At 44.4% G+C, this 27303-nt stretch overlaps 1 protein-coding gene across 6 annotated transcripts in view; it reads right to left on the reverse strand.

Annotated features, from left to right (window-relative positions):
* The window catches only part of tenm2a (teneurin transmembrane protein 2a), a 221344-nt gene that overhangs the window by 80037 nt on the left and 114004 nt on the right, over nt 1–27303 (reverse strand). For 2 of the 6 annotated variants that reach the window (XM_018675473.2, XM_051072190.1), the window contains exon 1: nt 24336–25463. The exons of the other annotated variants lie outside the window; for them this stretch is intronic. In XM_018675473.2, coding sequence (XP_018530989.1) covers nt 24336–24387 — 52 coding nt within the window. In that variant the 5' untranslated portion in view covers nt 24388–25463. Of the gene's footprint in view, nt 1–24335; nt 25464–27303 lie in introns of those variants that run through there. 6 annotated transcript variants of the gene reach the window in all.

Here is a 27303-nt window from a genome sequence, read left to right on the forward strand (position 1 = left end):
ACCGTGAGGGGGCAACCACCTGCAGGAACACTAGTGGTGATGCCTCTAATGGCTTGTGTATGTGTCTTTACCTTTGAATATATGTGAATCCATCTGCACTCTGCGCTATCGGAACCACACCATCAGGATGGTTTTTTTTTTTCCTGTGCTTGTACGTCTGTGCATACATTATCAACATCTGTGTATGTTTGTGTGGACTAAGAGGACATCTGCCCACGTCAGCAGTGATTTAAATGTTCTCTAAACAGGAGTGCGAGTTGACACACAGTTAATAAACCGTCCATCTGATAGCTGAGTTTGATTGATGCCGATTTGTGTAAACAATGTCATGTGTCTATTTAAAACTTGGTCACTAACCTGCTGCAATTCAAATTCAAAATCTGTTTCCTCATCATATTGAACAGCAATTTTAAATCAGCAAGGATTTGTGTCAGTGCTCTGATAATCATCCCTGCAAAGACCTCCTTGTCAAAAAGTGTAGTTTCACAAAGTAATGCAAACACACGGTTGGAAAGTGAACCCGACACTGCCCTTCCTCTCCTCCTTCCTTTTTTCTCTCTCCTTTCATGCTGTTTTTTGTCCTCTACAAGTCTCCTGCAGTTCTTAAAGGCTGAGACGGCACTGTGGGAGTCTGATCACTACTGAGTCCACACGCGCGCACACACACACATATACACACAACCACACACACACACACACACAATGACACACACACAGTGAGTTTCCTTTTGTGCGGCAGAAAAAAACTTGCACCTTTAGAAGTGTGTCTGTCAAAATGAAATTGCTGGATGCATTACAAGCCTTTGAAGGTATTGAAAACTCATTTTTACAATCACCTCACAGGCAGGTTGTGAGACATCTGTATGAGTGTGTGTGTGTGTGTGTGTGTGTGTGTGTGTAGTTAGACAGTTTCCACCTGGTGGGTTAGGTAATATTCTCTGTTCTTTTAGTCAGTTTGCAGGTGATTATTATTGTCTTGGCCACAGTTTGTTGCTGAGCTTGTTGTTGTTCCTCAGCCCTCCACACACCCACCCACCATGTCTTCGTCTGGATAATCTTTACCTCTTTCTTCCCTTCGAACTCTAAGCAAAGTCATTTCTCCCTGAGACCCCCCACTGGGGCAGAAACAAACTTTCAAAGCCAGCCAAACAATGAGTCACACATACACACATTCCTCTATGAAAAGACACACTCCCGCAGAGGAGCATCAAGAGGCACAGAACGGACATAATGGCTTTCTGATAATTATTCATAAAGGTGACTTTTGTGTGAGCACCGCTAAGTGCTCAAGCTCAGCAGCAGGGAATGAGCCTGGAGTTAGTCACAACATGGGCAGATGACCAACAGTATGGTCGGGCTGAAACAGACTGACACACACGCCCCTATACTCTCACACACATACACACACATACACACACACACAGAAGGGCTATCAGCTGGGGCACACACATATGCAGATTCCGTGACTCGGCCTCATCATAACGTTTCAATTAGCTGCGGAGGACAGTCTGGCCACACACTGATGGCCATGCCTCCCATCTGGGGTTACTGCAGTCAAACAGGCGGGCGGGTGGACGGACAGAATGACGGACAGGCTGATGGCCCTCCACGCTGATTAATTCTGAAAGATGAAGAGGGCGGGGTGAAATCAGAACAGTGATGGGAATAATCAGGAAAAGCAGTGAGCTGTACTTTTCTCGAAATTACAATATGGTCACTGAGAGCATACGGTTGTTCTCTGTCTCAGCTTCTGTTCCACCTCCAGCTCTACAGTTATATAAGTCGCACTTCTCTCTTTGAAAACATCGTTCATCTGTTCTTCGGCATTCTGCTTGAACCCACTTTTGTTTGCAGCTGCCGGGACTTAAGCGGCACCCATACCGCCGCAGCGAACATCCACAACAACAACAGCCGTCCCGAAGGACCGGGAGGGAGGAGGGCTGCATTGCCCCTTCATGATCTCTCCCTTGAGAACCAGCCTAACTCTTCCCCCTCCTTCATTTCTATTCCCAGTATTTTCTCCAGCTCTGGTTTCCAGAGCGATATGCTTCATTGTTCCCGTACGGAAGTTGTTATGGAATGATTGCGGTGAAAAAAAGAAAAAAAAAGATCAATGAAAAACAGCAAGGACATACTAGATTTCTCCCTCTGTCTATCTGCTCACCTCTCTGTCCGGACCCCTCCTCATCTCTCTCTCATCCTCCCTCCATCTCTTTCTCTCCATCACCCTCTCTCTGGTGGAGGATAGTAATCCCATTAGGATCAATATTCCAGGCGAGTGAGCATCCTTTCACTGCAGCAATTACAAACCTTTAGAGACATAAAGGAGAGCATTTCTTCACAGCTTAGACCATCAATCAACTATTTAGCTTCAGAGGCTAAGGATGTTGCGTGTCTGCGTGTGTGTGTGTGTCTGAGAGAAAGAGAGAGAGAGTGTGTATGGGCGTGCACGTGTTTCTGAATTCTGCAGTATTGTTCCGTCTGCGTTACTGAAATGACTTTTGGGATTTTCGTCTTATAGATCCTATTATGGGTGTATGAATACATGAGAGAGCTTCTTAATGCACACTTCCCATCTGGCGGTGCAACAAGGCGCTATCATCTCCCTTGTGAATGCATGTATTAGCATTGTCCACAGTGGGATTTCACAGACGGCTAAGCCTGGGTGTTTAGCCAGGGGTTAATATTTCATGCCTTCACGTTATCTTTTCCCCTACACCGCCACATCCTCCACTCTCCACCCTCCTCTACTTCCAGTCTGTGCACCAAATCCGTGCTAGTTGCCTCTGCAGCGTCATTTCATTACTATGCTGGTGTGCCAAACACATGGTATGCTAATTTAGCAATCTTTGAACTAGGTTTCAGTGACAGCTGTAGAGCCCTCCTATGATTGTAATTCAACTAAAAACTTGTGTTTCTCGCAAACATAAATACCACAGCTCAAATCCCTCTCTCACCGTCTTCCTCTGAATACTCTCTCTATCCTTTTCTCTATCTCTAATGAGGTGGCGTGACTGACAGGAATGGTGGGGGCATATCACTTCTCATCTTGTCAGCTCTGCGGCCACTTGTGCCCCTCAATGTCACAGGGCTCCTCTTTGCCTGAGGGCCCCCCGGCTTCCGTCTATCTAACTGCTCCACAACCCCCCATCTGGCACGTCTCGCCCTGAGTCGGAGGCAACCTCGTGTTGGGTCACATCTGGAGGCACCCTTGCTGGCAGCCTCTGGAGTACACTACTAGCAACCATAACGCTAAGAGAATGGGAAAATGCACTTCATCAAAGGGCTTCATATACATTCTCTGCAGTGAAAATTGAATCTGTGTCTGGGTTAAAATTTGTTAGCGAGTATAACAATTTAATCAGTTCTTTACTGGAGCGGAAAATAGAAAATGCTATACTGTAGGTCTGATGCAGCAGTGTGCGTTACAGTGGATCTTAAAACAACAAACACTAAATATTAAAGCTTTCAAAAAACACCCAGGAAATGACAGATCCAAATGGCTCACTATTTTTATCGACAGAGCTGCATCATAGCCTGTGGCTGCCACTGTCAAAATGATCGTTCTAATTCTTTGCCATGAAAAAATTCAATTAGACTATCATTAGACCAGGCTGATGATGAGGTTCTGTTTATCGTTAACTGCACATTATTCGATTCTTCATTTAACAGGCAGCGCCTCATTTACTGATGATCCATTTAACAAATGCTTTTCTAAAAGTTTCTTTTGGCTGAAAATGTGGAGTTTTTGAATGTATTTATCAGTGGCGGCGCACAGAAAATCAGGCTAGGTTTTCATGTTTCTCTGTTTGACACATGCTACTCTGCTTTATGTTGTGCGATTACGAGCTCTCTTCCTTGCCAGTTCCGCTCAGAAAACTCAAGCATATGACTACATGTGAAAAACAAAGGGAGTGGCAGGGGGGTTTGACATTGGATGTTGGATTGATGTTAAAAAAAGGGAGAGAGAGCAAAAAGTGTGCATGCATGTGTGGAAGAGTTTCAGTGAAAGCAGCAGAAGGGGCTTGATGGCACTTGTGGTAGTGGATTAACTGTTACATCCCTAACAGAAAGTGGTAGCAGAGAGAGAAGAGGGCTGAGTCTAAAGCCGAGCCCTCTTTTTGTGAGGGATTTTTTTTGTTAAACCAACAATAGAGAGGGGAACAGATTGACTCCTATAGGGCCAGCACTGTCTGTTCTTCTTCATCCCATTTCTATAACTCTCCAAATTCGAACACTCCAAGAAGGGAATCTACTGTAGTTTGAGCTGCACTTGGAAGCCTGTGGGGACCGAATTTGGCTTTGAACCCTTGGTCCCTGCTGGTGAATCTACCAGATGCAACTACAGCACATCCCTTCCTTTGCCTTTCTATCACATTATCTCCCTTCCAGCGAGCGTGTATACCCACACACAGCTGCACAAATACGCACACTGAAGGTCCCCATACCGATCACCCACTCGTTCCTCTGAAAACCCTGGAGACGGAGAACACAGGCTAACAAGGGAACGGGGGATGAAAACAGCACTGGAAGAAACGGAGCGCTGGAGGAAAAGTGGCAGGGTGGAGGACATCCTTCCTCGGAATCAAACTGTGCATATTTTCATCTTTTGCTCATAGACCAACTCCCACAGGACATCAGTATGCCAAACCAAAGGCCTGCTGCGTCTGTTTACTCTGTGCTATAAGAGAGAAGACTGAATCAAACTCATTTCAGTAAAGACAAATTATATCTGCTTTGATATCACAATGTGTGAAGGCAAAATTTTGCGATCAAAGCGACCTCGTTGAGGAGCTAAGTCCTGTTTCAATACCTTTGAGGAGCTAAATGACGGCTTGATAAATATTAACCAAACTCAGTTTTGTAAAACAAGCCGGTCAAATATAGAAGAAGGCGGCAAAGACAACGAAAATGGTCACAGTCGAGTGCAATAATTGAGAGATGACATTTTTGATTTTATCCAAACAATGTGAAAAGTGAATACACGCTGTGATAGCTCTTATGGAGAGCATCCCCACAGCCTTAGAGTTTGTTTACAGGCAATAATGGTTATATAGTGGCTTTGGAAAAACAGTCCACCACTATGATATCAGAAAGATAACATCTACAATATCACATACACTGGAGCCTGAAACACAAACAATGGGCTTTAAAGTTTGTTTATCTCCCCACACACCTTCCCAATTATAATGTCAAGAGAATCGCATCTGTGAATCAACAAACGCTTTCTTTTTTTGACAACAGGCCTGGAAGACGTATTTAGAAGAAATAAATGCATGGAAATTCAAATGGAACTCAGTAATATGGATGCATTCGATGCTTTGTTTGTGTTCTTGACATTTTTTTTTATTCCTCGTGTTTTGCAGCTCTTTGCTGCATGCTAAGTGTGTGCAAGTGTGTATGTTGCTGAATAGATATGTGCTGACAGTCTGGCAGCCTCCATCAGAACCCTGCATCTCTGTCAGACCGCAGGCTGACTTGAGTGATGACAAGAAGAGCAGCAAAGTGGAAAATGAGAGGAGAGGAGCGAGAAAAAAGAGGAGGATGAGGAGGAGGAGGAGTGTGGGAGGGAGGGAGGAGCGGGGTGGAAGGAGGGCAAACTGGCCAAAGAGAATCTGTAAAGGGTGACTAAAGCTGGCATAAAAGGATGGTGAGGGACAAAAACCGTGTGGCTGCGATTGTGCTGCCAGTGTGTTGACAGAGCAGAGGTGAGGAGGGGAGGAGACAGTGGCCATCAAAGGATGAGTCGAGGAAGGAAAGGACGAGTGGTGACTCACCTGCAAAAAGAGCTAAAGAAGAAAAAGAGGCTGTTTTAATGGCTACTGTAGGTGTGTTTGTCCATGTTTGTATTGCGTGTGGTGTGTGTGTGAGCAGGAGCTGGTGTGTGTGAGTGGCAGGGTGTAATAAGAAATGTGACCTATTGATTGGCTGTAGAAAGATGTCAGAGCTCAGCGTGGGGCGTGTGTGTGTGTGTGTGTAGGAGGTGGTAGTGGCACTGGGACAACACCACCACTACACAAAATGGCTTCCTTCCCCTTCTTCTCCTCCCTGTATTTATCTCATCTCCATTTACTTTCACTGGGATTTATCCACTTGCCAACACATCTTCAGCATCTAACCCGAGACTTGGCTTGGCGACAGATAAAATCAGATTATTATATTATTATGATGTGTGGTTAAGGTAACAGCGCCTCAGGGCTGTGGCGTGTTATTGTGTGAGAGTGTTAAACAGAAGAGGAAGTGGGCTTCCCCAGATTGACAATCCAATTAAATGACTGTGCGGTGCGTTAAGGGTGGCTGCAGACCACCCAGGGAAAAAAAACAAAACAAACATTGCTACATTTCAGGCCTACATACACACAGAGATTTAGACGGGTTGTGGTGTCGGTGCAGTCAGTTTAGGTATTACACTACAGCAGACACACACACTTATATGGAGTCTACATGATCCTCTTCATCTCTGTTTCTCAAGATGATTATGTATGAAGGCTGTGAATGGATCCTGCAAGCAAGGCAGGGAAGATGAAAGGGCATGACTTGACCTCGACGCTCTTGCTCGACTTCTTGGTATTGTCAATAACGGCAGTAGCAATCAGCCAGAATGCAGACCACTGAACCTATAGTACTCACTACCAGACGTTCTTCTGTAACGAGCTCCCTCTCTCGTGGCCCACCTTGTCAGTGTTTCTGTGTTTGCAGGAGAGGAGATCAGAGGAGTAAGTACACAGGAAACCTATAGGCAGACCAAACAATTCAAATGCCACGCAGGTGATTGATTAGCTGACCTGACCTGGACTCCTGCGTTCAATGAGATGGATCATGAAAGAACATCAAAGGCAGGATGTTTGAGGGTGTGTGTGTATGTGATGCATTCCTAACGCTACTATAAAGGCCGTTCATAGCTGATCAACTGCCAGACTCGCGGTCAATTATTGATGAGGTCGTTTGATATTTAGAGGTGAGGAGAGATGAGGAGGGGAGGAGTGACGCAGAAACTTTCTCTATCTCTAGCATCGTCATACCTCTTGATTTTCTTCCTCTGTTCTTTCCCCACCCACTCTCAAATCTCTTTTTTTTTGAACCTACAGGCAATTCATGTGTAGATGCTTTTATCTCTGCTTTTTTTCATCATGGGTTCAACTACTTTATCAAGTGTATAAAAATATATAAATGTATATAAAATAGCTACCTAGAGCTGTCAAATAAATGTGGAGGAGCAAAATGTACCATATTTTCCTCTCAAACATAGCAGATTAGAGGTAGCACAAAATGCACAAAGCACAAAAAAGTAAAGTACCTCACCTGTGCCTGTGCCTCTGTAGGCGCTTTTCAAAGTGCGAAAATATAACTGCAATGATGTCACAGCAATGTCATCAGCATTATCTCAGCTTGGCAACTATAAATGTACTGGGCTACTAACTGGGGGCGTTGAGTTTGACAGATACAGGCATGTTCCAGGCAGGAATGAAGAGATGCAATCAAGCTGCCTTATGGAACATGTAGGATTCAGTATATTTATGAGTTATATTAGAGACTAAAAATTAGGATCTCTGAGCCTCTGCTGCACAGGTTCTGATTGTTAATATTACCAACTAGATTTGACGCTGAATGCGATTTAAAGCTCTCCTGAAGTATCACCTTTCTCTGAACCAGATGAAGCCATGGGGGCAAAATCTGTCGGGTGAGAGAGGGAGCAGATTTTATTTGCACAGAGCGAGTTAAATGCATCCTTCATTGTTTCCTGTAAGCCTAATGTTGCACTGCGCATCCGATGCAACGTACATGTTCTCTTTTATCTGCGTCTCGATTTTATGTTCCTCTCCACCTTGTTCCTTCCAGTATCTGCTTGGCTGCAACCAAACCGTGTCGACCAATTTATGCGGAGACGCATTGTCCCATACGGGGCCCATCTAAACAATCAAGGCTACCTGATGAGACCCTGGGGGAGATGAAGGGAAGGAGGGGTGAGGGCGGAAGGATGGAGGGGGAGCGCGTACAGGAGCTGGAGCGGGAGGAAGATGAGGGTGGGAAACAGGCGCCGAAAAACAATGAGGCAAAATCAGAAGATAAACGAGGCGCTATTTCAGTGGCAGGATTTATGTACTGTCAACATTACCCTCGCTATTAGGGGGAATCCAATTACTCTGCGCCTCTCCTCTCCTCTCTTTTCTCTCTGGGAGGGAGGGAATAAGGGAGCAAAAGAGTGAAGGATGAAAAGAAAATGGATACAGAGAGAGAGAGAACAAGAACACCTCTGCATGATTTATCCAATTTCCAACACATATTTAGATATTAAGGAGAGGGAGCAGGAGAGGGAAGGCAGAATGGACTCAAAAACTGAGTGAAAGAGACAGGAAGAAGCAGGATGCACAACGGCGCAGCATAAAGGAATAACAGAGAGTAAAGGGACGTGACTGAAAGCTCCTGCGCATGTGAGAGAGAGAGAGAGAGAGGGAGAGAGAAATTATGAAAGGGAGAGAGGATAGGGAGATTCGGAAAGACAGAAGCTCCCTCTAGATTTAATTGCATGCACCTCCGCTTTTAAACGGCTGATAAATTATACATGAAGGATGCTAAGACAATAATTATGAGCTGTTTTAGTGCAGAACAGCGGGATGAGGACAGACAGACAACGGCAGAGGAGTGGTAGGCTCGAGTCGGCCAAGAAATTCTCCACGGAAAAATCTCTGGAGAGTGCGCAGGGTCCAGGAGTGGAGGAATCACAGTGCATTATCATGATATTATGGAGGCTACACGGAGCAAATAAGTAGTTGGTAGTCTGAAGCATACGCACACACACACACTCTGCGCAACACACAGAGGAGAGTGCACGCACACATGCACTGGATACAGTGCCTCAGGTTATATAGCCCCAGCAGCTTTGGCCCCTCAGATTTTTGGCTTTGTTTATGTGACCTAGCCTAGAGCGCACACGCACACACACACACACCAAGGATCCTTGCATTTATAGCACTCTGTCAATACCTCCCCAAAGTGTCTTCCGCTGAAGTCCAAAAAATCTCTTTTTCTCCTCTCACTCATTCCATCCATGCCCTCTATCAGTAGATTTTTAAGCAGCAACGATATATTCTTCCTCAGTCTCCTGATAATCATTATAAATCTCTATTAAACCCCCACCTTCTGGATAGATGGGGAGTGTCAGCCCACATCTGGCACTCTATGAGAGTATGTGTGCACATATGTGTGTGTGAGGGGTTTGAAATCTATACATGAGAGTGTGGGAGAAAAAGAGAGGAAATGAGAGAAATACAAATTGACAATCTAGCCAAAAAAAAAAGGATGACAGAAAGTCAAACATCTCTTCTCCACACACCATCCATCCACTCCTCAGCCCGGTGTCTGTGTATCAGCGTGTGTGTGTGTATGTGTTTTCATGAGCCCTTTATCTTGTTTCGCAGGGCTCGTTCCAAAGCTGTACGGGAGCAGCCAGTGATCGCAGCAGTGCTGTTGTGCCCTTAAGCACAGCCACTTAACCCAGGCTAACTCACTCACTCAATACACTCAATACCCAGTCGGGCAAAAATGGAAAGCCTGCAATGGCATGCTGCTTAGCATAAAAGCTATAAAAAGACACAGAGCCTCGCTAATGCTGTGTCCACAGTCCGTGTACTTGTCATATCGGCTATAGCTGAGGGTGGAAAGCTGTGTGTGTGTTTGTGTGTGCATTTGTGCGAGTGTGTTTAAGATCCTTAGTGGCTAGCTGGGGGCACCGCCACACTGGATGGCACCATCAGCTCTGAGGCAGATAGTGACTTAGCTCTAACTGCTTCCCTCTGCTTGGTGTACAAACACACACAGTCTCCTTCGTACACACACACACACACACACACATTGAAAAGAAAGGTCAATTTCTTGCCACACCACTGGTCTGCCCAAGAAACCTGAATTGATTGATTTGACTCGATTCCACCGCAGGCTAAGAGAGAGATGGAGAGAGTGGGAGACAGAGAAAGAAAACAGACGGACAGACTGACAGCGCAGATAGAGAGAGAGATAGGACAGAGAATGGAACAAGGAATGACATGCTGAGAGAAAAATATGTTTCCTTTGTGTGTTTCATACTGTAAAATCTAAAAGAGCAACACCTGAAAATGTGAATTATGAGCCAACAATTCTGTCATTATCTGTTACCATCACTGCCACACACACATGCATATACACCTTGGTGTGAACCTGGCATGGTAAAAGTGTGTGAGGAGAGGTGCGATTGGATCACTCTATTCTAGTCGTGGTGTTGGAGGGGGGAGATTTTGTGTGAACAGATGGTGTTTACCTAGTAGCAGGTTGGTTGGATCACCTAACCACCCCCCCCTCTGCCGACCATACCATTTTAGCAACATGGACCATATAAGAAACACACACAGAAGATGTGCACACACAGACAGGCAGATACACACAAAGAAAAAAAAAAACAGACCTTCATACACGCCACTCCTCTCATCTGAATGAGGGGTGATAACTCACCAAGCCGCTGTCGGGGAAAGGATAGAGATAAACGAGGGGTGACGAAATGAGAGAGAAAGAGAGCAGCTAGAGAGGGAGCAGCAGAGATAGAGAGAATGAGGGAGTGGAGGAGAGGAGAGGAGAATTGGGCCATTGGTGTTTTTTTTTCTGGTCTGTAGTTATGTAGGTCACTTTTTCCTCCGACTCGGGAGTGGGGAATTTGTAAATCTGACATAATAAGGCATTTGGCCCGCAGTGACGCTTCTGAAGACGGTCTGTCTTTCCTGCTCATTTTCGTTGCACCGCTGCACAGCTAGCCAAACGCCGCTTCACCTGGTGATCTTAAGAGCCAAAATGGAGCGAGGGAGAGAGGGAGGATGAATGGATGGAGGATGGCTGATTAGTTTTTTGCCGGGGGAGGGAGGAGTGAGAAAAATAAAGAATATTTAAATGGAAATCAGAGTCTGCACACACACACACACACACATACACAGACTGAGAGGGTTGCAAGCTACAAAAAAAAGAAAGAAAAGAAACACAAATTCCTTGATGGCTCCTGAATTTAAGAGCAAACTGAAAATGTTTGGTATTTCATGCTTGCCTGCCATCAGAGGACTTTTCTTGCTGTTCTTCACCTCTTTCATGTAAGAGGTGGTGGGAGATCTGAGGTAGAACGACAATTCCCTATCTCATTAATAATTCACCTGTAGCTGTGACCACTCCAAAACAGAAGGAGGGCAAGAAAGAAAGAAAAAAGAAAGACAAGTATTTGAAATGAAATTCCAAACATCTTGTGGGGATGTTTTCTTGATGACACTGCACGTCCTGTCAGTCTTGAAACATCGTAAAATGTGCACATACATGCGAGAGCAGGGGCAGACGGCGTAGTGTATGAGGTCTGACAGTGCTCTCCAAGGACCAGCTTGTGTTGCTAAAATAAGGCTGTGTCTGGAAAGAGGTGGATTCCCCTTGAGTGGGGCACAGAAGAGCACTAAAAGCTAAGTGGAGATGAAAAAAATAGCCTCTAGAACTGGAGGGGAGAGCGAGAGGATGAAGGAGGAGAGGAGAAGGTGAAGGGCAGGAGCGGGATGGAAGCAACATCAAGGACGGAAGGGGTAAGGTGAGGAAATGAAAGAAGCAGGAAATACATTCAGATCAATAATTTAAAAGCATAATCATACAATACACTAAATATGTACATATCTGCAAATATACTGCATATTTAAACAGTGCAGATAACTGAAAGTAATTGACAATGGTTTTACTTTCATCCTGGAAACCACAGTTTACCTATGGCTCACTGTTGGCACAGTAAGTATCTACTCATCATGTACAAGTAATTGCATTTTTGTACTCACTTAAAATAACCACATCTAGACATGATGGATAGGATGTAAAACTAATTAAACCCCTGTGCACCTACTGTACATACTATACTGTCAATATTCCAGCAAACAACCCAGCGAAACAAACCACACAGTTTTTAAAAAAGCATCACAGCTGAAATCATTAGTTGATACTGATGATTGATGGCAAATTAATTGGTGAGTTTTAATAATCGAATAACTGTTTAAGTTATTCCTCAAGCAAATATGCCAAAAATGAGCTTGCTCTATGACCCCTCATATGCTTTTTAGAATTGTCTGTGTAATGTGTGCTTTTAAGTAGTGCAAAAAAACTAATTATAGAAACTACAATTCAAATGTTCTTTGCTTCAAGTGCAGCCTGGAAACTACAGTTGTAGTCAGAAAGTTGTTTTTTTTCTGCATTGTGATTTTACTTTTCACTTCCTTTCCTACTTATCATTGTGCAAATGCAATTACATGTTACGCTGCGATTAAAAAATTTACACGTAATAAAAAAAAAGCATCAATTTAAGAAAATGATGCATTAAAAACTACTGTAAATTGAATATCTTTTTGGACTTTTGTTTGGACAATATAAGTAATTTGAAGACATCACCTTAGGGGCTGAGAAACTGATGTTATTTGTCACTATCACAACAAATATGCATGTTCACGTGTGTGTATAGTAAAATTAGTACACACACACTGAGTTGGTGTTTTGGTTAAGTTGTGAAGCACTTTACAACTCCGAGCAGAAGCCGTGGATAAACACATGGAACAAGAGTGTTACACTGGCAACATGACTGAGCTGTTTACTCTCTTTTCCGCTCCACCATACAACATTGTGCCTCCCCTCTTGTTTCTATCCTTCTGTTTCTGCATGACTCTCTCCCTCTCTTGTTTTGCCTGTGTGCCTCTATGTCCCTCCTTCCCTCTCTCTCTCTCTCTCTCTCTCCATCTGTGCCTGTGTGTAGGTACATTCCTTCTCCATTAGCTGCTTTTGTTGCTGTACCGGGGGACACCGGTGGGAAGGTCTGGAGAAATGAGTGAGGGAGAGGGATGACAGAAAAGAAGAAATGTGGCTGGATGCCGTACCTTGTCCACATACCTGCACTCATACATGAGGTATTACACAATTACAGGGTTTAGGGGGATTGTATGGAAAACAAGAGCCAAACACACAGCAGAACCATGGACAAAATAACACAATAGCTCTGCAGATTGGCAGCATCACAGCACCGTCTTTAAGTGGGATTGTTTTGTGCATCTGTAATTTTTTTTTTATGCATGTGTGTCTGTACCCATTGTTTTAAGGCATTTGTGGGCCTGCTGCCGGCTGAGGCTGGAAAAACAGACGCATTCAAATGAGCTGCTTTTTAAGTCATCCTTGACAAAAACCCACCTTTGATACTTTCACTCGGGCCGTCACTCTGCAGTGTTTTGATTTCCCACTTTATTTATTCCACGTCTTATTTGCTTGTATTGTTTGTTTGTTTTCAAAGATGAGTTTACAGGCCCTGAAATTGGCAAGTGGTGCTTTAAATTTGTGCGGCCTTGATCAGGTCACGCAGCAAACAACAGAGACAGAGAGGAGTGATGCTCAGTCAGAGAGCCCTCGCTGTGTTTTAAAAATATTCTTGAGGGGTGGCTTTTATCAGGAGGCTTTGGTGTCTGCGTTCAGCACCCGCAATCCGAAGTCGTCTCCTTCCGGCCGCCTATTCTAATTGAGACCGCGACAAAATGAAATGGCAAGTCCCCCTCTCTGATGCCGATGCAGCCTGGGTAATATCCTTGCTGTGTCCCCAGCGTGCTGTTTCAATCTTGCCCAGTCGGTGTGAGTAAGATAGAGCGAGATATGAGCGCATGAGCACCAAGGGGAAAGGGGGGGAAGAGAGAGAGAAAAAAAAGCGAGGCTGTAAACAACCTCAACCTGTTCTCCGAGCGCTCCCTGTCTGTGTCTGCAAGGAGGCCGAGAGATAGGGATGAGATGAGCTGGAGTGTGTTTGAGGAGAGGAACTCCTCCTACTGTCTCCTCTGTCTGTTTCTCTCTGCAATCCCTCTTTCCCTGCGAGCCAGTGTGTGTTTGAGTGGGTGAAACACTGCCACAGTCCTATAGCCTCCCGTGAGACACTACTTCAAACAGACTGGAGAAGTACTGCCAAGGGTTCACTCGCTGGATGTGTGTGTGTGTGTGTGTGTGTGTACATCAGCTATGTGTGAGCTATTGTGTCTATATGCACAGATGCTCTCTATGCATCTGCATCTTTTCGCTCTCTCATCTACTCTTATAGTTTTTTAAACTCATCACATCACATATGCACAGATTCCAAAAACAAACTGTCATCAAAGTGGTGCCCGATTACTCAAACACTCCCACTTTCTCCCTCTTTCCTAAACACACATGACATTTGTGGAGAAACACACACACACACACACACACATAATTAAACAAATCCATGGTGTCTATTAAGCGTGAAGGCCTCCCTGCTGTGAGAGACATATTAAAACCAGGATTAGTCCAAAACAATTACAAAATGCTACAGATAGACCCTGTAGCCCCCCCTTGGATGTTGCAGGGAGCGTGTGTGTGTGCGTGTGTGAGATCGCCTCTGTCGCCTCATGTGGGCTTTAAACCAGTAACACGGGTTCCTTTGCTCACATTGCTCTTACGACTTATGTTTTATTTAATACTTGGCAATTGTTGGTGAGCACAGGCAGCGGGGACCTTGAAGCAGTATGCAGCACTAAATAAAAACCACTTTGAACAGCGCAATGGCAATGACTCAAGTCTCATTATATTTGAATATGTGCCGTTATCTCGAGCAGTGATGTGTGCAGTTAACAATGTTAAGAGCTCTGACAAAGTAAGAGAGTAAAGACAGATTTGCTGACACAAATATACAAATACACAAGTTGGAGGAATGATTTGCTCCCATTACTGGATCTGAAAATTCAATACTTAGTGCTTCACCTGAAAAGTACAAAAACCATTATCCCCCTCCCATTGCCTCTCCCACTCTGTCGTCCCCTCATGTCCCCCCCTGCCCAGCACCGACCACCACCACCCTCCACCTTCTTCTTTCCGTCAGTCTCCAACATTTGTGCCACTTCTCGCCAGGTATTTTTGCATCTTTCCATTCTTCTTCTTTTCCCTCTTACACACTTCTATACCAGGCCCTCAGACACTGCACTTGCTTCAAGCGTGTCACAGTCAGAGTAGAAGAAAAATAAATTAATCTTACATCTTGTCTATAAATCATTAAATGGCTCAGCCCCAAGATACAACGCTGACTTGTTTGTACAATATGAAACTACTTGGGCTCGTAGATCATGTGGAGCTGGTTTGTTTGCTGTTCCTCGAGTAAGAACAGAGATTAGTGGATCTCCATGTGGTTACTGTTCACCCGTGGAACAAGTCACCAGAGGATCTGAGGGGAAAATTTCCATGTGTATACATGTATAATATTTTCTTTCTTATTATGTCAATGACTCTGAAATTGTCTCCTTAAATACCTTTTCCCTGATCTCTCTTATGTAAATATTTCTCTTTAATTCTTCAGTTTTAATTCTTTTCCAACATTTTCTTCCTTCAAGACTGTCTTGGTGTATGAATTATGCTATATAAATAAATTCTTCTTCTACTTTTCCCTTAACTCTTTCATCCATCACTCTCCCTTACTTTCTTTCCTCTCTATCCACCCATCTCTTCCTCCTCCTCTCTGCCTCTCCATCTCCTCCTCGGCAGAAGAAGTGGGAAGTCTACCTGCTGGATAATCCTGCATTACATCCTTAATCCCCTAGACGTGTTCACACACACACACACACACACACACACACACACATACCTACCCCTACATGCGTGCACACACAACGCTAAACAACAGATGCAGCTGCTGGAGGGACACACATCTGCGTGTACAGCTCATTTTTCTGCAAATAGTAAATGTGCATTGTCGAGTGACAGGTTTTATTAAATTTTCTCACACTTTAGGTTTTTTTCCTTTTATAAACTGTAGACATACTGTGACTGAATATGGAAGCAGTTTTCCCTGCTGTGACACTCACAGATTGGACAAGCAGAGGTGCTGTCACCATAGGGTCTAACATTGGGCTGTCTAAGAATATCTTATGAAAAAAACAACAACAACAACAACAAAAACGAGTTTGAGGTTTATGTATGTGTGTGTGTATGGTATGCGTGTGTTCTCTAGTGGGCAAAGGGCAAGGGGTGAGAGAAGTGACATAGATGGAAAATAAAAACAGTGTGAGAAATATAGACACAGAAACAGACAGAGAGCGGAGTGAAGGCGGCGGGAGTATGGAGATCTCTGAGCAGTGGTTCTCATTAAGAAGTGGCTCCGGGGTCCAGTCACTTGGCATTGATTTGTTTAAAATCCAAAGCTCAGCCATTGACAAGCTCGGCGTCCTCAAGTCCCTGTCAAAGCCAGCAAGTGCCCACAGCATGCAGAGGCCAGTCTAACAACCAATCATGAGTCAAATCACTGAGTCTTTTTTTTTTTCCTCCAAAGCAACAAACATTATGGCTTAGTGCTCAAGTCAGTGAGTCATCTCAGGACATTCTCATATGACACAGTAATACTTTTAAAATGGAAATAATGACACATTTAACCAGATGTCTATCACAATAGAAGTCAAATGGATACAACAAAAGCATCTAATTTCTCCCATAACCCCAGACAAAAATCAGAACTCCTCAAAACACTTAAGTGTGTCTCTTGTTTCATATACTCTACAGCTATTCTAGCGCACAAGTGAGTGTGTGTGTGTGTGGTGTGTTCATGCTTCTAGCTGAATAGCCTATGAATAGAGGCCATAGTCAATCAATAGCAATCTACGGCCAGCCTTCGCTGGCTCAATGCTAATGGAACTGTGCAAGAGCTGGCATTTGGCCAGTGCCATCACTGCAGCATCAGTCTGAAAGCCCACATGTGCGTGCACACACAAACACACACAGAGAGAAAGGTTAGAGAGACAAGAGGTGAGAGTCACAAAGTGTGTCAATACCAGGGACAAAGAGAGAGACAGAGACGGAGAGAGGGAGAGACACACACATACAAAGAGATGAATGTGCTGGGTGACATTGTTTAGGTGATCAAAAATGATCAATGGAATCATTTCACTACTCCCTATGCCCTGCTGCATGGCCCATCTCCCCTCATCTTCCCCTTAAGCACTGGTCATTAGTAACGCACACATACACACACACACAAGCACTAACACACATGCAAAAGCTGAGTTTCACTTTGTCATCATCCCTACGGCAAGGTCACAGTGTCCCGTCTCCTCAAAACACACCTTCTGTTTAGTACGGCAGCTGGAGCCACTGTCTGGTGAGCCAGTGCGTGTGTGTGTTAATGTATTTGTGCGAATTGGTATGAGAAAGAAATTGGCTGGAGGCTGGAAATGTACAGCAAAAATGTTATGTAACTATAGCTTATGTTCTGAGTTACAAAGTCAAATAATGAGTTATTTGTGTATCACAACTACAGTGACTTTTACAAGTCTGTGCAGAATCTATAGTTCAAAGTGAATACACTGTAGCATCTTCTGATGAGTAAATCCCTCCTGAGCTGTAAATAGGCCTACACTGTGACTGAATGCCGAAATGGGAAAAAAAAGAAGCCGTGATGTTTCTCCATTTAATCATCTCCGTGTGGAAGCGAGCACATTACATCGAGTTAATTGAGAGAAAAGTGAAAAAACATTTTAGCTGAATGTGTCATCCACCTCACAAAATTGATGGACGGCTAATGTATCTTTTTCGGAAGAGTCATTTCAGTGTGTTCATCAAAGTAATTCGAAAGTAATAAAACTAACTCTATAATGCATTACTGTCTGCATGAAGACAAAGTTGGAGTCTTTCCTGTGATTTAAAGGACACATGTAATCGATATATCTTCCTTAAAAAAGAATGTGAGAGCAAGCCACTAAGGGAATGAACATAGTACGATAAGGTAGTGGCTCCCAACCTTTTTTGACATGTGAACTTAAGTATTCCTTCATTGAATTGATTTTAAGCTGAAGGTTATTTACCACTTTTAATTTAATTTGAATTTTTCATGCTATTTTACTCCAAATGTTTAGGTTGGTTTTGTCATTTGTACTACTGCAGTTTGGACTAAGAGACATTTAACTGTTGTCCCCAGTTTTCTATATTTCAACCACTTATCGATTAGCTAACAATTCCTGCTTTAGTGCTTAAGCCAATTAGTTCAACTATTAATCAACTTAAGCTATTTCAACAACTTAGTACTAGTACCTAGTACTTTTAGCTAACTAGTCTATTTAAACAATTTAGTCATTAGCTAGGGTGATTTTACAGCCATTCATCAATATCTTTTAGCAAACTATTTATCTGTGTATTCCCACCATTTATCAATCACTATTAGCTAACATGCCTGTTTAAACTGTTTATCTGTCTGTGTTATAGCTATCTATTTCAACCATTCATTTGGCTAACTATTTCGATAATGTATCTCTTACTTAACTCCTGCAAATATTTGTTCATTATTTCAATGCATCTATTTCAACCATTTATGCATTACCTTTACCTAAATGTTTAGCCATCTCTCTCTCTCGTTTGCCAATTGGTTTCTATGCACTCTTAATTGCAACACATCCATGTAGGCAAATGTTCGGGTGTTACAGCTGACTCAAGTTGTAGATATTTTTCTGATTAGGATGTAATTTCTGTTTCTTCACATTAGTTGAGCTGTGCCACAATCTCTCCGTGTACCCTCTGGCAAGTGCAGAGTATCCTCTGGGGTATAAGTAACGTCGGTTGGGAATGACTGTTTTAAGGTATACCCTGATACAACAAAAGGAGAGACAGAGACAGAATTGCATGAGGACAGCTCCTCCACACACAAGTGTAGCCTTGTTTCCACTATTGCTTTGCAGAAACAACTCTGTTTCTGTGCTTGTGAAACAACATTATATTTGACCTATTTTTGTTCCAGAAGCAGCACAGCAAACTACCTGACTGTCTCCAGCAGAAGCACGGCTCTTTGAAACTGCCGGATGCAACCCTCTAACGTATGAGCCATTGTCCTCACCCCATCCCTTAAAATCGGTTTCACATCTGTCGAGACGTGACAGTCAGGGAGGCAGCCAGTAGCTGGCGGGGCGGAGTGAGTCACAGTCTGGGCTGGAGGAGATGTAGTTTCTCCTCCTTTTTTATGTTAATAACACAGACCTGAGGAGAGTGTTGAGGAGAAAGGCGAAAAAGATGCAGGAGAGAGAACAAAAGGAGGGGGTGAAGAGTTCAGGAAGCTGGAGTCAGTGCTTTGGGGAGAAGGATATTAAAGATGAAGGGAGGTGCTGGAAAGGGAAACGTGGACGGGCGGTAGTAGCAGCAGAGAGAGGCAGAGATAGCAGAGAAATGGGGAACATTAGATAAGATGAGGAATGGAATGGAGAATGGTTAGTCGGGTTTTGAGTTTACAAACAACGGCGTGATGAGTCAATGAGTCACCGCTGTCGCTGCTACCCCAGAAGGTATAATGAGGCTGTGTAGATGAACGATGGCACCTCTAAGACAAAAACTCCTCTCCAGCAGAAATGTTGAGATCAATTTGTCACTTCAGCATGACTGTAATTGTGACACTTTCATCTGTCACATAGTTAGCTCTGGCACGGATCGATCACTTAGAGTGTTAGTGTTGCATAGCTAACAAATGGGATAACGCTGCATCCTACACAGTTGCACTGATTGAGGATATGAAGGTTTCTTGCTTGGAGGAAAATTAAAAGGTGAATGGAGATGATGAATAACTATGTAAAAATATTCTTCTTCTTTATTAATATGCAGTGTAAAGTAAGTGAAAGGATTTAAATCAACTGCAGTGTCAGCTCTTGTTTTCTTTTTAAAATGAGTTTTTTAAGCGAAAGAAAGGAAACACTGGAGATAAGAGGACAATGATCAGACAGCGTCAGGTGTGGATGGAGGGATGGTTACAGATATGAGAGGAGTGGGATGTGTTGGGGTATAGGTGACACACATGGCAGCGCCACATGCAGATGGTACACATGGATGAGCAGCCAGGGTAGTGAAGCATAAAACCAGCCAGCTCGCTGATCACACACACACACACACACACACACACACACACACACTCAGTCACACACACGCTCAAAAGCATGCTGAGAACACCAGTTAGCTTGCCAGCCCTTTACTCACCCAAATCACCACTGTGAAAATTAATACCTCCAACCGTCCATACAAAAACCAGCCACACGCTCTATAGCAGACACACACACACACACTCTAGAAATCAATAAATGCATTAAATATTTACATAGGAAAATGCATCTGTAAAATTTGTGAGGAAACCTTTTTGAAACATTTTACTTTAAAAGTCAGTTCAATAAAAAACAGTCTATGAGATCCAAACATTTTAATATCGGCCGTGTTAATCTTAACGATTTCTTTTCCATTTCCTTTTCTTCAAAACGGACTTGAAAACTGAGATTGACTGCCGGCTGACTGCTTTTCCATCAGCACGACACACACACACACACACACACACACACAACCACACACAGGTGCTTACCTGATGAGAGACGGGACAGATTGAACGGTACAAAAACACAACCCCCTTTCCCATGATTTCAAACATGCACACACAGCCATCAAGCCGCACGTATTATACACAAACACACACAGACGCTGACGGCCATACACACAATAAAGCATGGTGCGTCGGGGAGGACACAGGGGGCTGAAAGCAATCTTCCAACTGACCTTGAGTGGGGAGGACAAAACGTGTGGTGGAGGGAGAAAAAAAAAACCCCGATGCGAGGAAAAGGAGTGAAATACATAATCTATCTCCACTGGCGGAGGGAAACAAATGCTTTCACTGTGATTGAGGACACATTGCCCTCACACATCGACACACTCGCACACACATAAATACACACACATTTTGGCTTAAAGAACACTGGATGGGAAACTGAAAGCAGAGAAAAACTCATTTTCCTAAAGCAGGAGGGGAACAGAGAGTGGAATGCAGAAAGGGAGGCAAAGAAAGAAGACGATGGAGAAGGAAGGAGAGAAGCAGTGAGTGGAGAGAACAGACGAGACGGTGAAGAGGCCGAAATAGGTGGAAACAAAGAGGGAGAGGGAGCGAAGCAGACAGAGACAGATGGATGGAGTAAAGAGAGGGAAGGGAAAAAGAGAGATGACTGCTAGTGACCGGCCTTTGTAGATGACTGTCGCTGCTCACTTTCGAGTCAGCTTCACTGAGGCAAAGTCTTAATGACTCACGGCCCAATACTCCGCATAATCAAGCTGTGCATGTGTAGGTCTGTGTGTGTGTCGGCGTGTGTGTGCCACTAGTCTTGTAACAGAGAACTTTATTACCATCTGTTCCCACACATGCTTATTTGTTTAGCTGTGACACGCATGTCTTCTTCAATCGGTTTGCTATTTTTTCTCTCTCCCACTCTGTGCCTCTTCCAATCACCTCTCCTTTTGTGCCCTCTCACCACTCTCTGTTTCACTCCCCTGCATGCAGGGTGGGGTGGGGTGGGGGGGCCCCAAAAATTTCTCGACCATTATCTTAGTGGCTTTCTAACTACCTCACTCGTCGCCGTGAAATGGAATCATGCTCCAGCCATTTTAATCTAACCGTGTGTGTCCCTGTCAGTCTGTGTCAATGTGTGTCTGAATGTGAGTGTGTGTGTGTGTGTGTGTGTGTGTGTGCCTCAGTACCTATAGAGGCCATTAGGTGGAGCTGGTGCCTGACTGAGAGAGAAAGAGTGAGAGAGAGAGAGAGAGGGGGGGGGAAGGCAGGACAGACAGCTAAATGAAATGGAGAGGAAGGCTCACTCTCTTCTACCTGTTAACACCAATTTCTCAGGCAGTGTGTTTTTAAGGTGTCCGACACTGCTGTAGGCTGGATTGCTTGTGTCCAGGAGCATCGATTATTTATGGTACTGTGAGTATCACTTGGTAGGAGCAGTATGCTGTTGGTTGTAAAAGAAGAGTGAAAAATATTTGTGATGTATTTACAAGCACAAAACATAAAAAACAGACCCTGATTCATGCCGTACATTTGAATTAGTCACAGCAGGAAAAGCACAGGTGTACCCAGAAACATTAAGGATGTTCCAATAAAACATACACAATACCATATCTAATCCCAATCTGGAACACAATGTTATCGATTACACCTGTGTAACTTTTCCCGCTATGGCATGTCAAAGTGCTTGCAGTGGAAAAAGAGAAATGAATGAGGTCTAAGCACTGACACAGATCTTATGGCCAGTTAAAACCAAATGAGAGATGAGAGGACAAGTAACATTCACAATTATTCAGTGAGAATGCTTTTTCCTTTTTGTGAATGTGCCTCAAATCAGCTGGACTCTTACTGAAATTCCTCACAATAAGAATTTCAGACGTTTCACAAACATACAGACTAGCCTTGGATTTGTGAAAAAAAACACAGACAGACACTCGCGCACCTGTGCAACCACAGATCTTGTTGGCAGTTCAGAGAAAAAGGGACGGTAGCCTGGAGGAAGGGCAGGTGTCCACAGATGGAGCTCTCTCTGTGTCTCTTTCCCTCTCTCTTTTCCTCTTCCTCTGCCACAGATGGACCCAATCACACCTATTTCTCTCTCACATGCCCTATAGCTAGATAATCAGCACAAGTGTGTGTATGTGTGTCTGACTTGTTTATTTGCACATAAAAAGTGAATGAGTCTCTAAATATGCATACGTCGAGAGCGGGTTTAAACCACATCACAGCTAACGTGGTGTTTACTGTTTGCTGCAGCGGCTACCACAATATGGACATACGAACCTTCTTTTCTATCTATCAGTCCTTTAGAGCCAAAGCACAAGTTAAAGTAAATGTGTGTATTCAGTGAGACATACACTTTCCCCAAAACACACACACACCAATGTTTCAGGGTTTAGCATGAAAATGAATCCAAAGATTCAAAAGCGTGTGCTGGCTCAGGATAACATTTAATTTTCTTTCATATTTGCATGTTTGGTGACAGCTGAACACGTGTGAGGTGGCCTGCGGAGGGCCTGTCTGTCTCCGATGGCAGGGGGTCCCGCTAGCCAATGGGACCACCCGCTCTGTGAATCAGGAAGTGAACCACCGATCTGTCATCTGTCTTCATAAACCCACCAGTCAGGACCCTCCTAATTAGTCACCATGGAAACCATGGCTAATTCCCTGGTCTGCCATGCCAATCACGTCCTGTCTGTGGCAGCAATCAGAAAGGCACATTTATCCACCGCTGGGCCGGATCTGTGTAACAGATGTGTGTGTGTGTGTCGGTGGGCATGTGTGTATGCATGTGGGTGGTTCAGGGAGCTTGTATGTGTGAGCTTGTGAAAGGACTGTATTTCCTTAGACAATGTTGTCTTTATCTTTTAGAGAAAAAAAAACCAACCCATATTCTGCCCGTCTCGCATGTAAATTCATTATGTTTGTTCAGATAGGAGGCAGATGTGTCGGAGCTGCTGAAAAGGGGTGTGTGCCACGTTGTGACTGTCTGTGGGAACTGTTTGATTAGCTTGATGAGTGCTAGCAATCCCCTCACACCCACAAAGCAATCAAACAACTATTATAGGACTTGCACACAAACACAAATATACACATAGACACAGAGACGCAGAGATATACTGTATACACACTTAACCTTTTCTACGAGGTCAAACAGTTCTGTCAAACAATACATCTACACAAGATATAAATCTCTGCGCATTCACACATGGAGATCGCAACAAATCAGATCACTTTGATTTTCAAATTAAACCCACATCACATGTATATATGCAATCAATTCATCTGCTTCGAATTGGAAAGGCAAATACCTAGAAATAACCTTGTAAATATTGAGGAACACACACATGAATAAATTATGGATTGATGGCGAGCGGGGCAACCCATGTCCTGTCCATTTCTAGCAATCAGCTGCCTGTCAATCACTGTAATTACCATAAATTGGAACGTGCTCACCAGAAAGCTGGGGGCAGACACACAAGGGTGCGTTCACATACCCACTGACTTCAAATCAATGACCAAAAAACACACACCGCACAAACACACGCTTACGCGCGGGGACACACAGACGCAGATTCGAACAGCACATACTGGCATTCACGGATGCCAATCATAACTTCAAGCGCACATCAAAGCCAAGTCCTATTCAGATGTATGCCGTTTGATCACTGCCTCCGCCGTGCGCGCACATCCTCACACACACACATGCTCCCACCGTATGTGCCTATATAACCTACATTACAGCAAGACATTAAAAGGTAAGGTTGTAAAAAAAAAAGACAAAAATGTAAAAGCCGTGTGCCACTTTGGTTTTCCTGTTGGAGCGTATGTGTGTGTGTCCATCCACAGGAGAAGAAACACAGGGATTGGCTACAGTCAAGTTACAGTGTGGTTCTATTGTTCCTTACACTGTTCTGTGGGGAGAATATAGCACAATGCCACCTGGCCGCTGTACTGACAAAGAAGTATCCGAGGGTCTTACCTGTCTCATGTGAGAGGGTCTTGGTTCTTCCAGTGTTGCCTGAGTGATGCATCGCTCCGTACTTGTCTCTCTTTCTGATTAACCCTCTACCCTTATCTCCTCTCCTCCACACTCCACTCCTCTCCGCTCCCTTAAGAGTCCTCTTTTCTTGATTCTCAATCTTTTGTGCCCTGTTTTCTCCCTTTTGTCAAAGTCCTCGCTTTCTGTCGCCTCTCCCTCGCTCTTGCTCTTCTTCACTCTTGTTTCCCTTTCTTCTCCCCTCTCTCCGTCTGTTTGCTGTGAGCTCTGTGAAGCACAATCCGCTAGCTGAGTGCCGGAGCGCCGTGCGGGAGGAGAGAGAGAGATAGAGCAGGAGCCCAAGAGACACACACACACAGGCGCGCACACACTTGCGCAGTGTGGATCGACACACTTGCACACGTGTAGCTGTTGCACTGCAGAGACGAACGCCACACACCAAAACACCGGAGGGAAAAAAGATGAGCGCAATGCCCTGCACTGCTTTTCCCCCTTTTTCAGGAGACTGCAGGGTCTTTTTGTCTCCTTCTTGTTTCTAGTCCTCAGTCCTCTTTTTTGCTCAATCCTTCACAGATCAAGGCCAGCGCAGGCATAGGGGAACGGATGGATGAGGAGACACTGAGAGTGAAAAAGAGAGTGCCTTTCAGCCAGTGGCAGGCAGAGCAGAAGAGAAGGAGAGATGTGGCTGCGGCTCCATCCTCCATCTGCCCACAGCTGAGACTGAGAGCAGACTCAACACACACATACACACACTCCCTCGCTCTCCTCCTCTCTCTCTCTCTCTCTCTCTCTTTCTCTCTCTCGCTCTCTCCCAGCAGCACCGCACCACCGAGATGGAGGGGGAGGAAGGATGACGGCGGGAGCTAACGAATGAGCCAAGGGGAGAGAGAAAAGGGTTAGGGGTGAGACAGTGAAAGAGGGACAGCGTAGTGGTAGGAAAAAAAAAAAGGAGGAGGATGAGGTGGCAACGAGGGCGGGAGCATGCAATGGAGCCCACGAGCGCGAGAGAGTGAAAGAGTGACAGAATCATGGGAATGTGAGAAAGCATGCACATGAAAGGCGATGGGGGGAGAGAGAGAGAGAAGAGAAAGGATAAAATGAGATATAGGAGACACAAGGGAATGGGTGGTGGGAGGAGAGGGAAGGATGAGGCAAGGTGGAAGGGGAGGGAAGACAGGGTTGAGGGTAAAAGGAGAAAAGACAAGGCAGTGAAGCAGAGACGCGGGAGCGGGAGGGAGGGAAGAAGGGCAGAGGACACTGCGGCGATGAAGCCAGTAATATGTCAGATCTCACATGGGCGCGCTCACATTCACATAATGTCTCTAAATAGGAAAAGAACAATGTCAAACCATGCAGGAGGACAGCTGCCACAGAAACAGTGTTTTTGCCCTGCAACCAAACATCAACCTACTACAAAATGATAAAACAGGAGAAATCCTTCTCATTTTTAGATAGGTGATGAATAATCTTGTTCACACACAGAGGACAGGGATGAACTGGCAACATCATACTGGCTAAATAAAGCTACTGAAATACAAATGTATGCTTCCTTCTCTGTCACCTCACAGGCTCCAGCCACCAGCTCAGGTGGCAGGTTACCAGGTGAGTGAAGGTCCTCATGGTGCCCAGCAGAGGGCAGACATCTTGTCACATATCAACCAACAGGCTGAGGTCATATGTTGCTCAGAATCATATTATAATATTAACATAATCCCACATTACTGTCAACATTGCATGCAGACACATCACTTAAGTCTCTTATCAGACATTATGCAACCCTACACCATCAAAGCAGTTCATAATTTAACAAGATAATTCAATGTGACTAAGATGAATGATATATAGGATAGTTAAAAGTAAGACAGTCTGGAATACTGTTGCATTTTCCTCTATTCTTTAATGCTGGGGAAACAATGTGGATGGTAAACTTGCTAGCGGAAGCCAAAGGATAAGAACAATGACACATAAATGCAAGAAGACAGTGTTGAGTGATCTAACAGTGAAGCAGAAAAATGTACACGGACGTACACACGCACTGAAGCACGGATACAGAACTGGCTTTAAGAGGAAAAGCTATAGCCACCACAAAGCAGGTGTGTGCAGTGTGTGCTGTAGTGAAGAGGAAGGAGGAGATGAGCGCTAAAGGCCAACCCCTGAGCTGCCACTCCAGAGGACCGCTGTCAGCCTCATTTTCTACCTCTTCATGTGACATTCTCAGACGCCATCTATCATCCTCAACGAGTCGCAGATGCACACAATGGGCCGCGGCACCCTGGCGCGCACATTCGCGGTTTGCTATGTGTAGGCACATGCTCACACATATGTGTGTGCAGATCAAGAGGGGTGCGCACACACAGGGGCAGGTACACTCCCTTGGTACACCCACTTGCATACGCAGGTGTTGAGACTCGATTTACAGCAGAGGGGGGTTTACAGTGGATGGGGGTGGGGGTGGCTATGACTTCATCATATTAAAGTTGAGAGTGCAGCCGAGGTAGAATCGGCGGGAGCGCAGGGGAGGAGTCGCTGGATTTCTAGATGAGGTTCACGTCGATTTGTCATGATAAAAAACCCATCTGAGACAGAAACAAATTGCTTTCTTGACAACACCTTGTAATACTCCATCATGCACACGTACACACATACGCACGCTCGCATGAGCCCTCGCACATATACACGTGTACATACACACACATGTGAAGGCAAAGTGATACATTTTCTCATGCAGGTTATTTATCAATGCCATTCAGCATCATTATACCTGGCATATCTGTATAACCATATATATTAGGTATATATGAGGGCTATATAGAAGCTCCCACTGAGTGTGATTCACAAGAGAATCCATTCAACATGGTGTACATCAATATGGAGGACAAGAGGTTGTACATAAAGGACCTAAAGAGAAGAATGTCTTCAAGGAAAAAGAAATAGAGCATATGGAAAGGTC

This window comes from Lates calcarifer, linkage group LG8, assembly GCF_001640805.2.
Source record: "Lates calcarifer isolate ASB-BC8 linkage group LG8, TLL_Latcal_v3, whole genome shotgun sequence".
NCBI lineage: Eukaryota > Metazoa > Chordata > Actinopteri > Centropomidae > Lates > Lates calcarifer.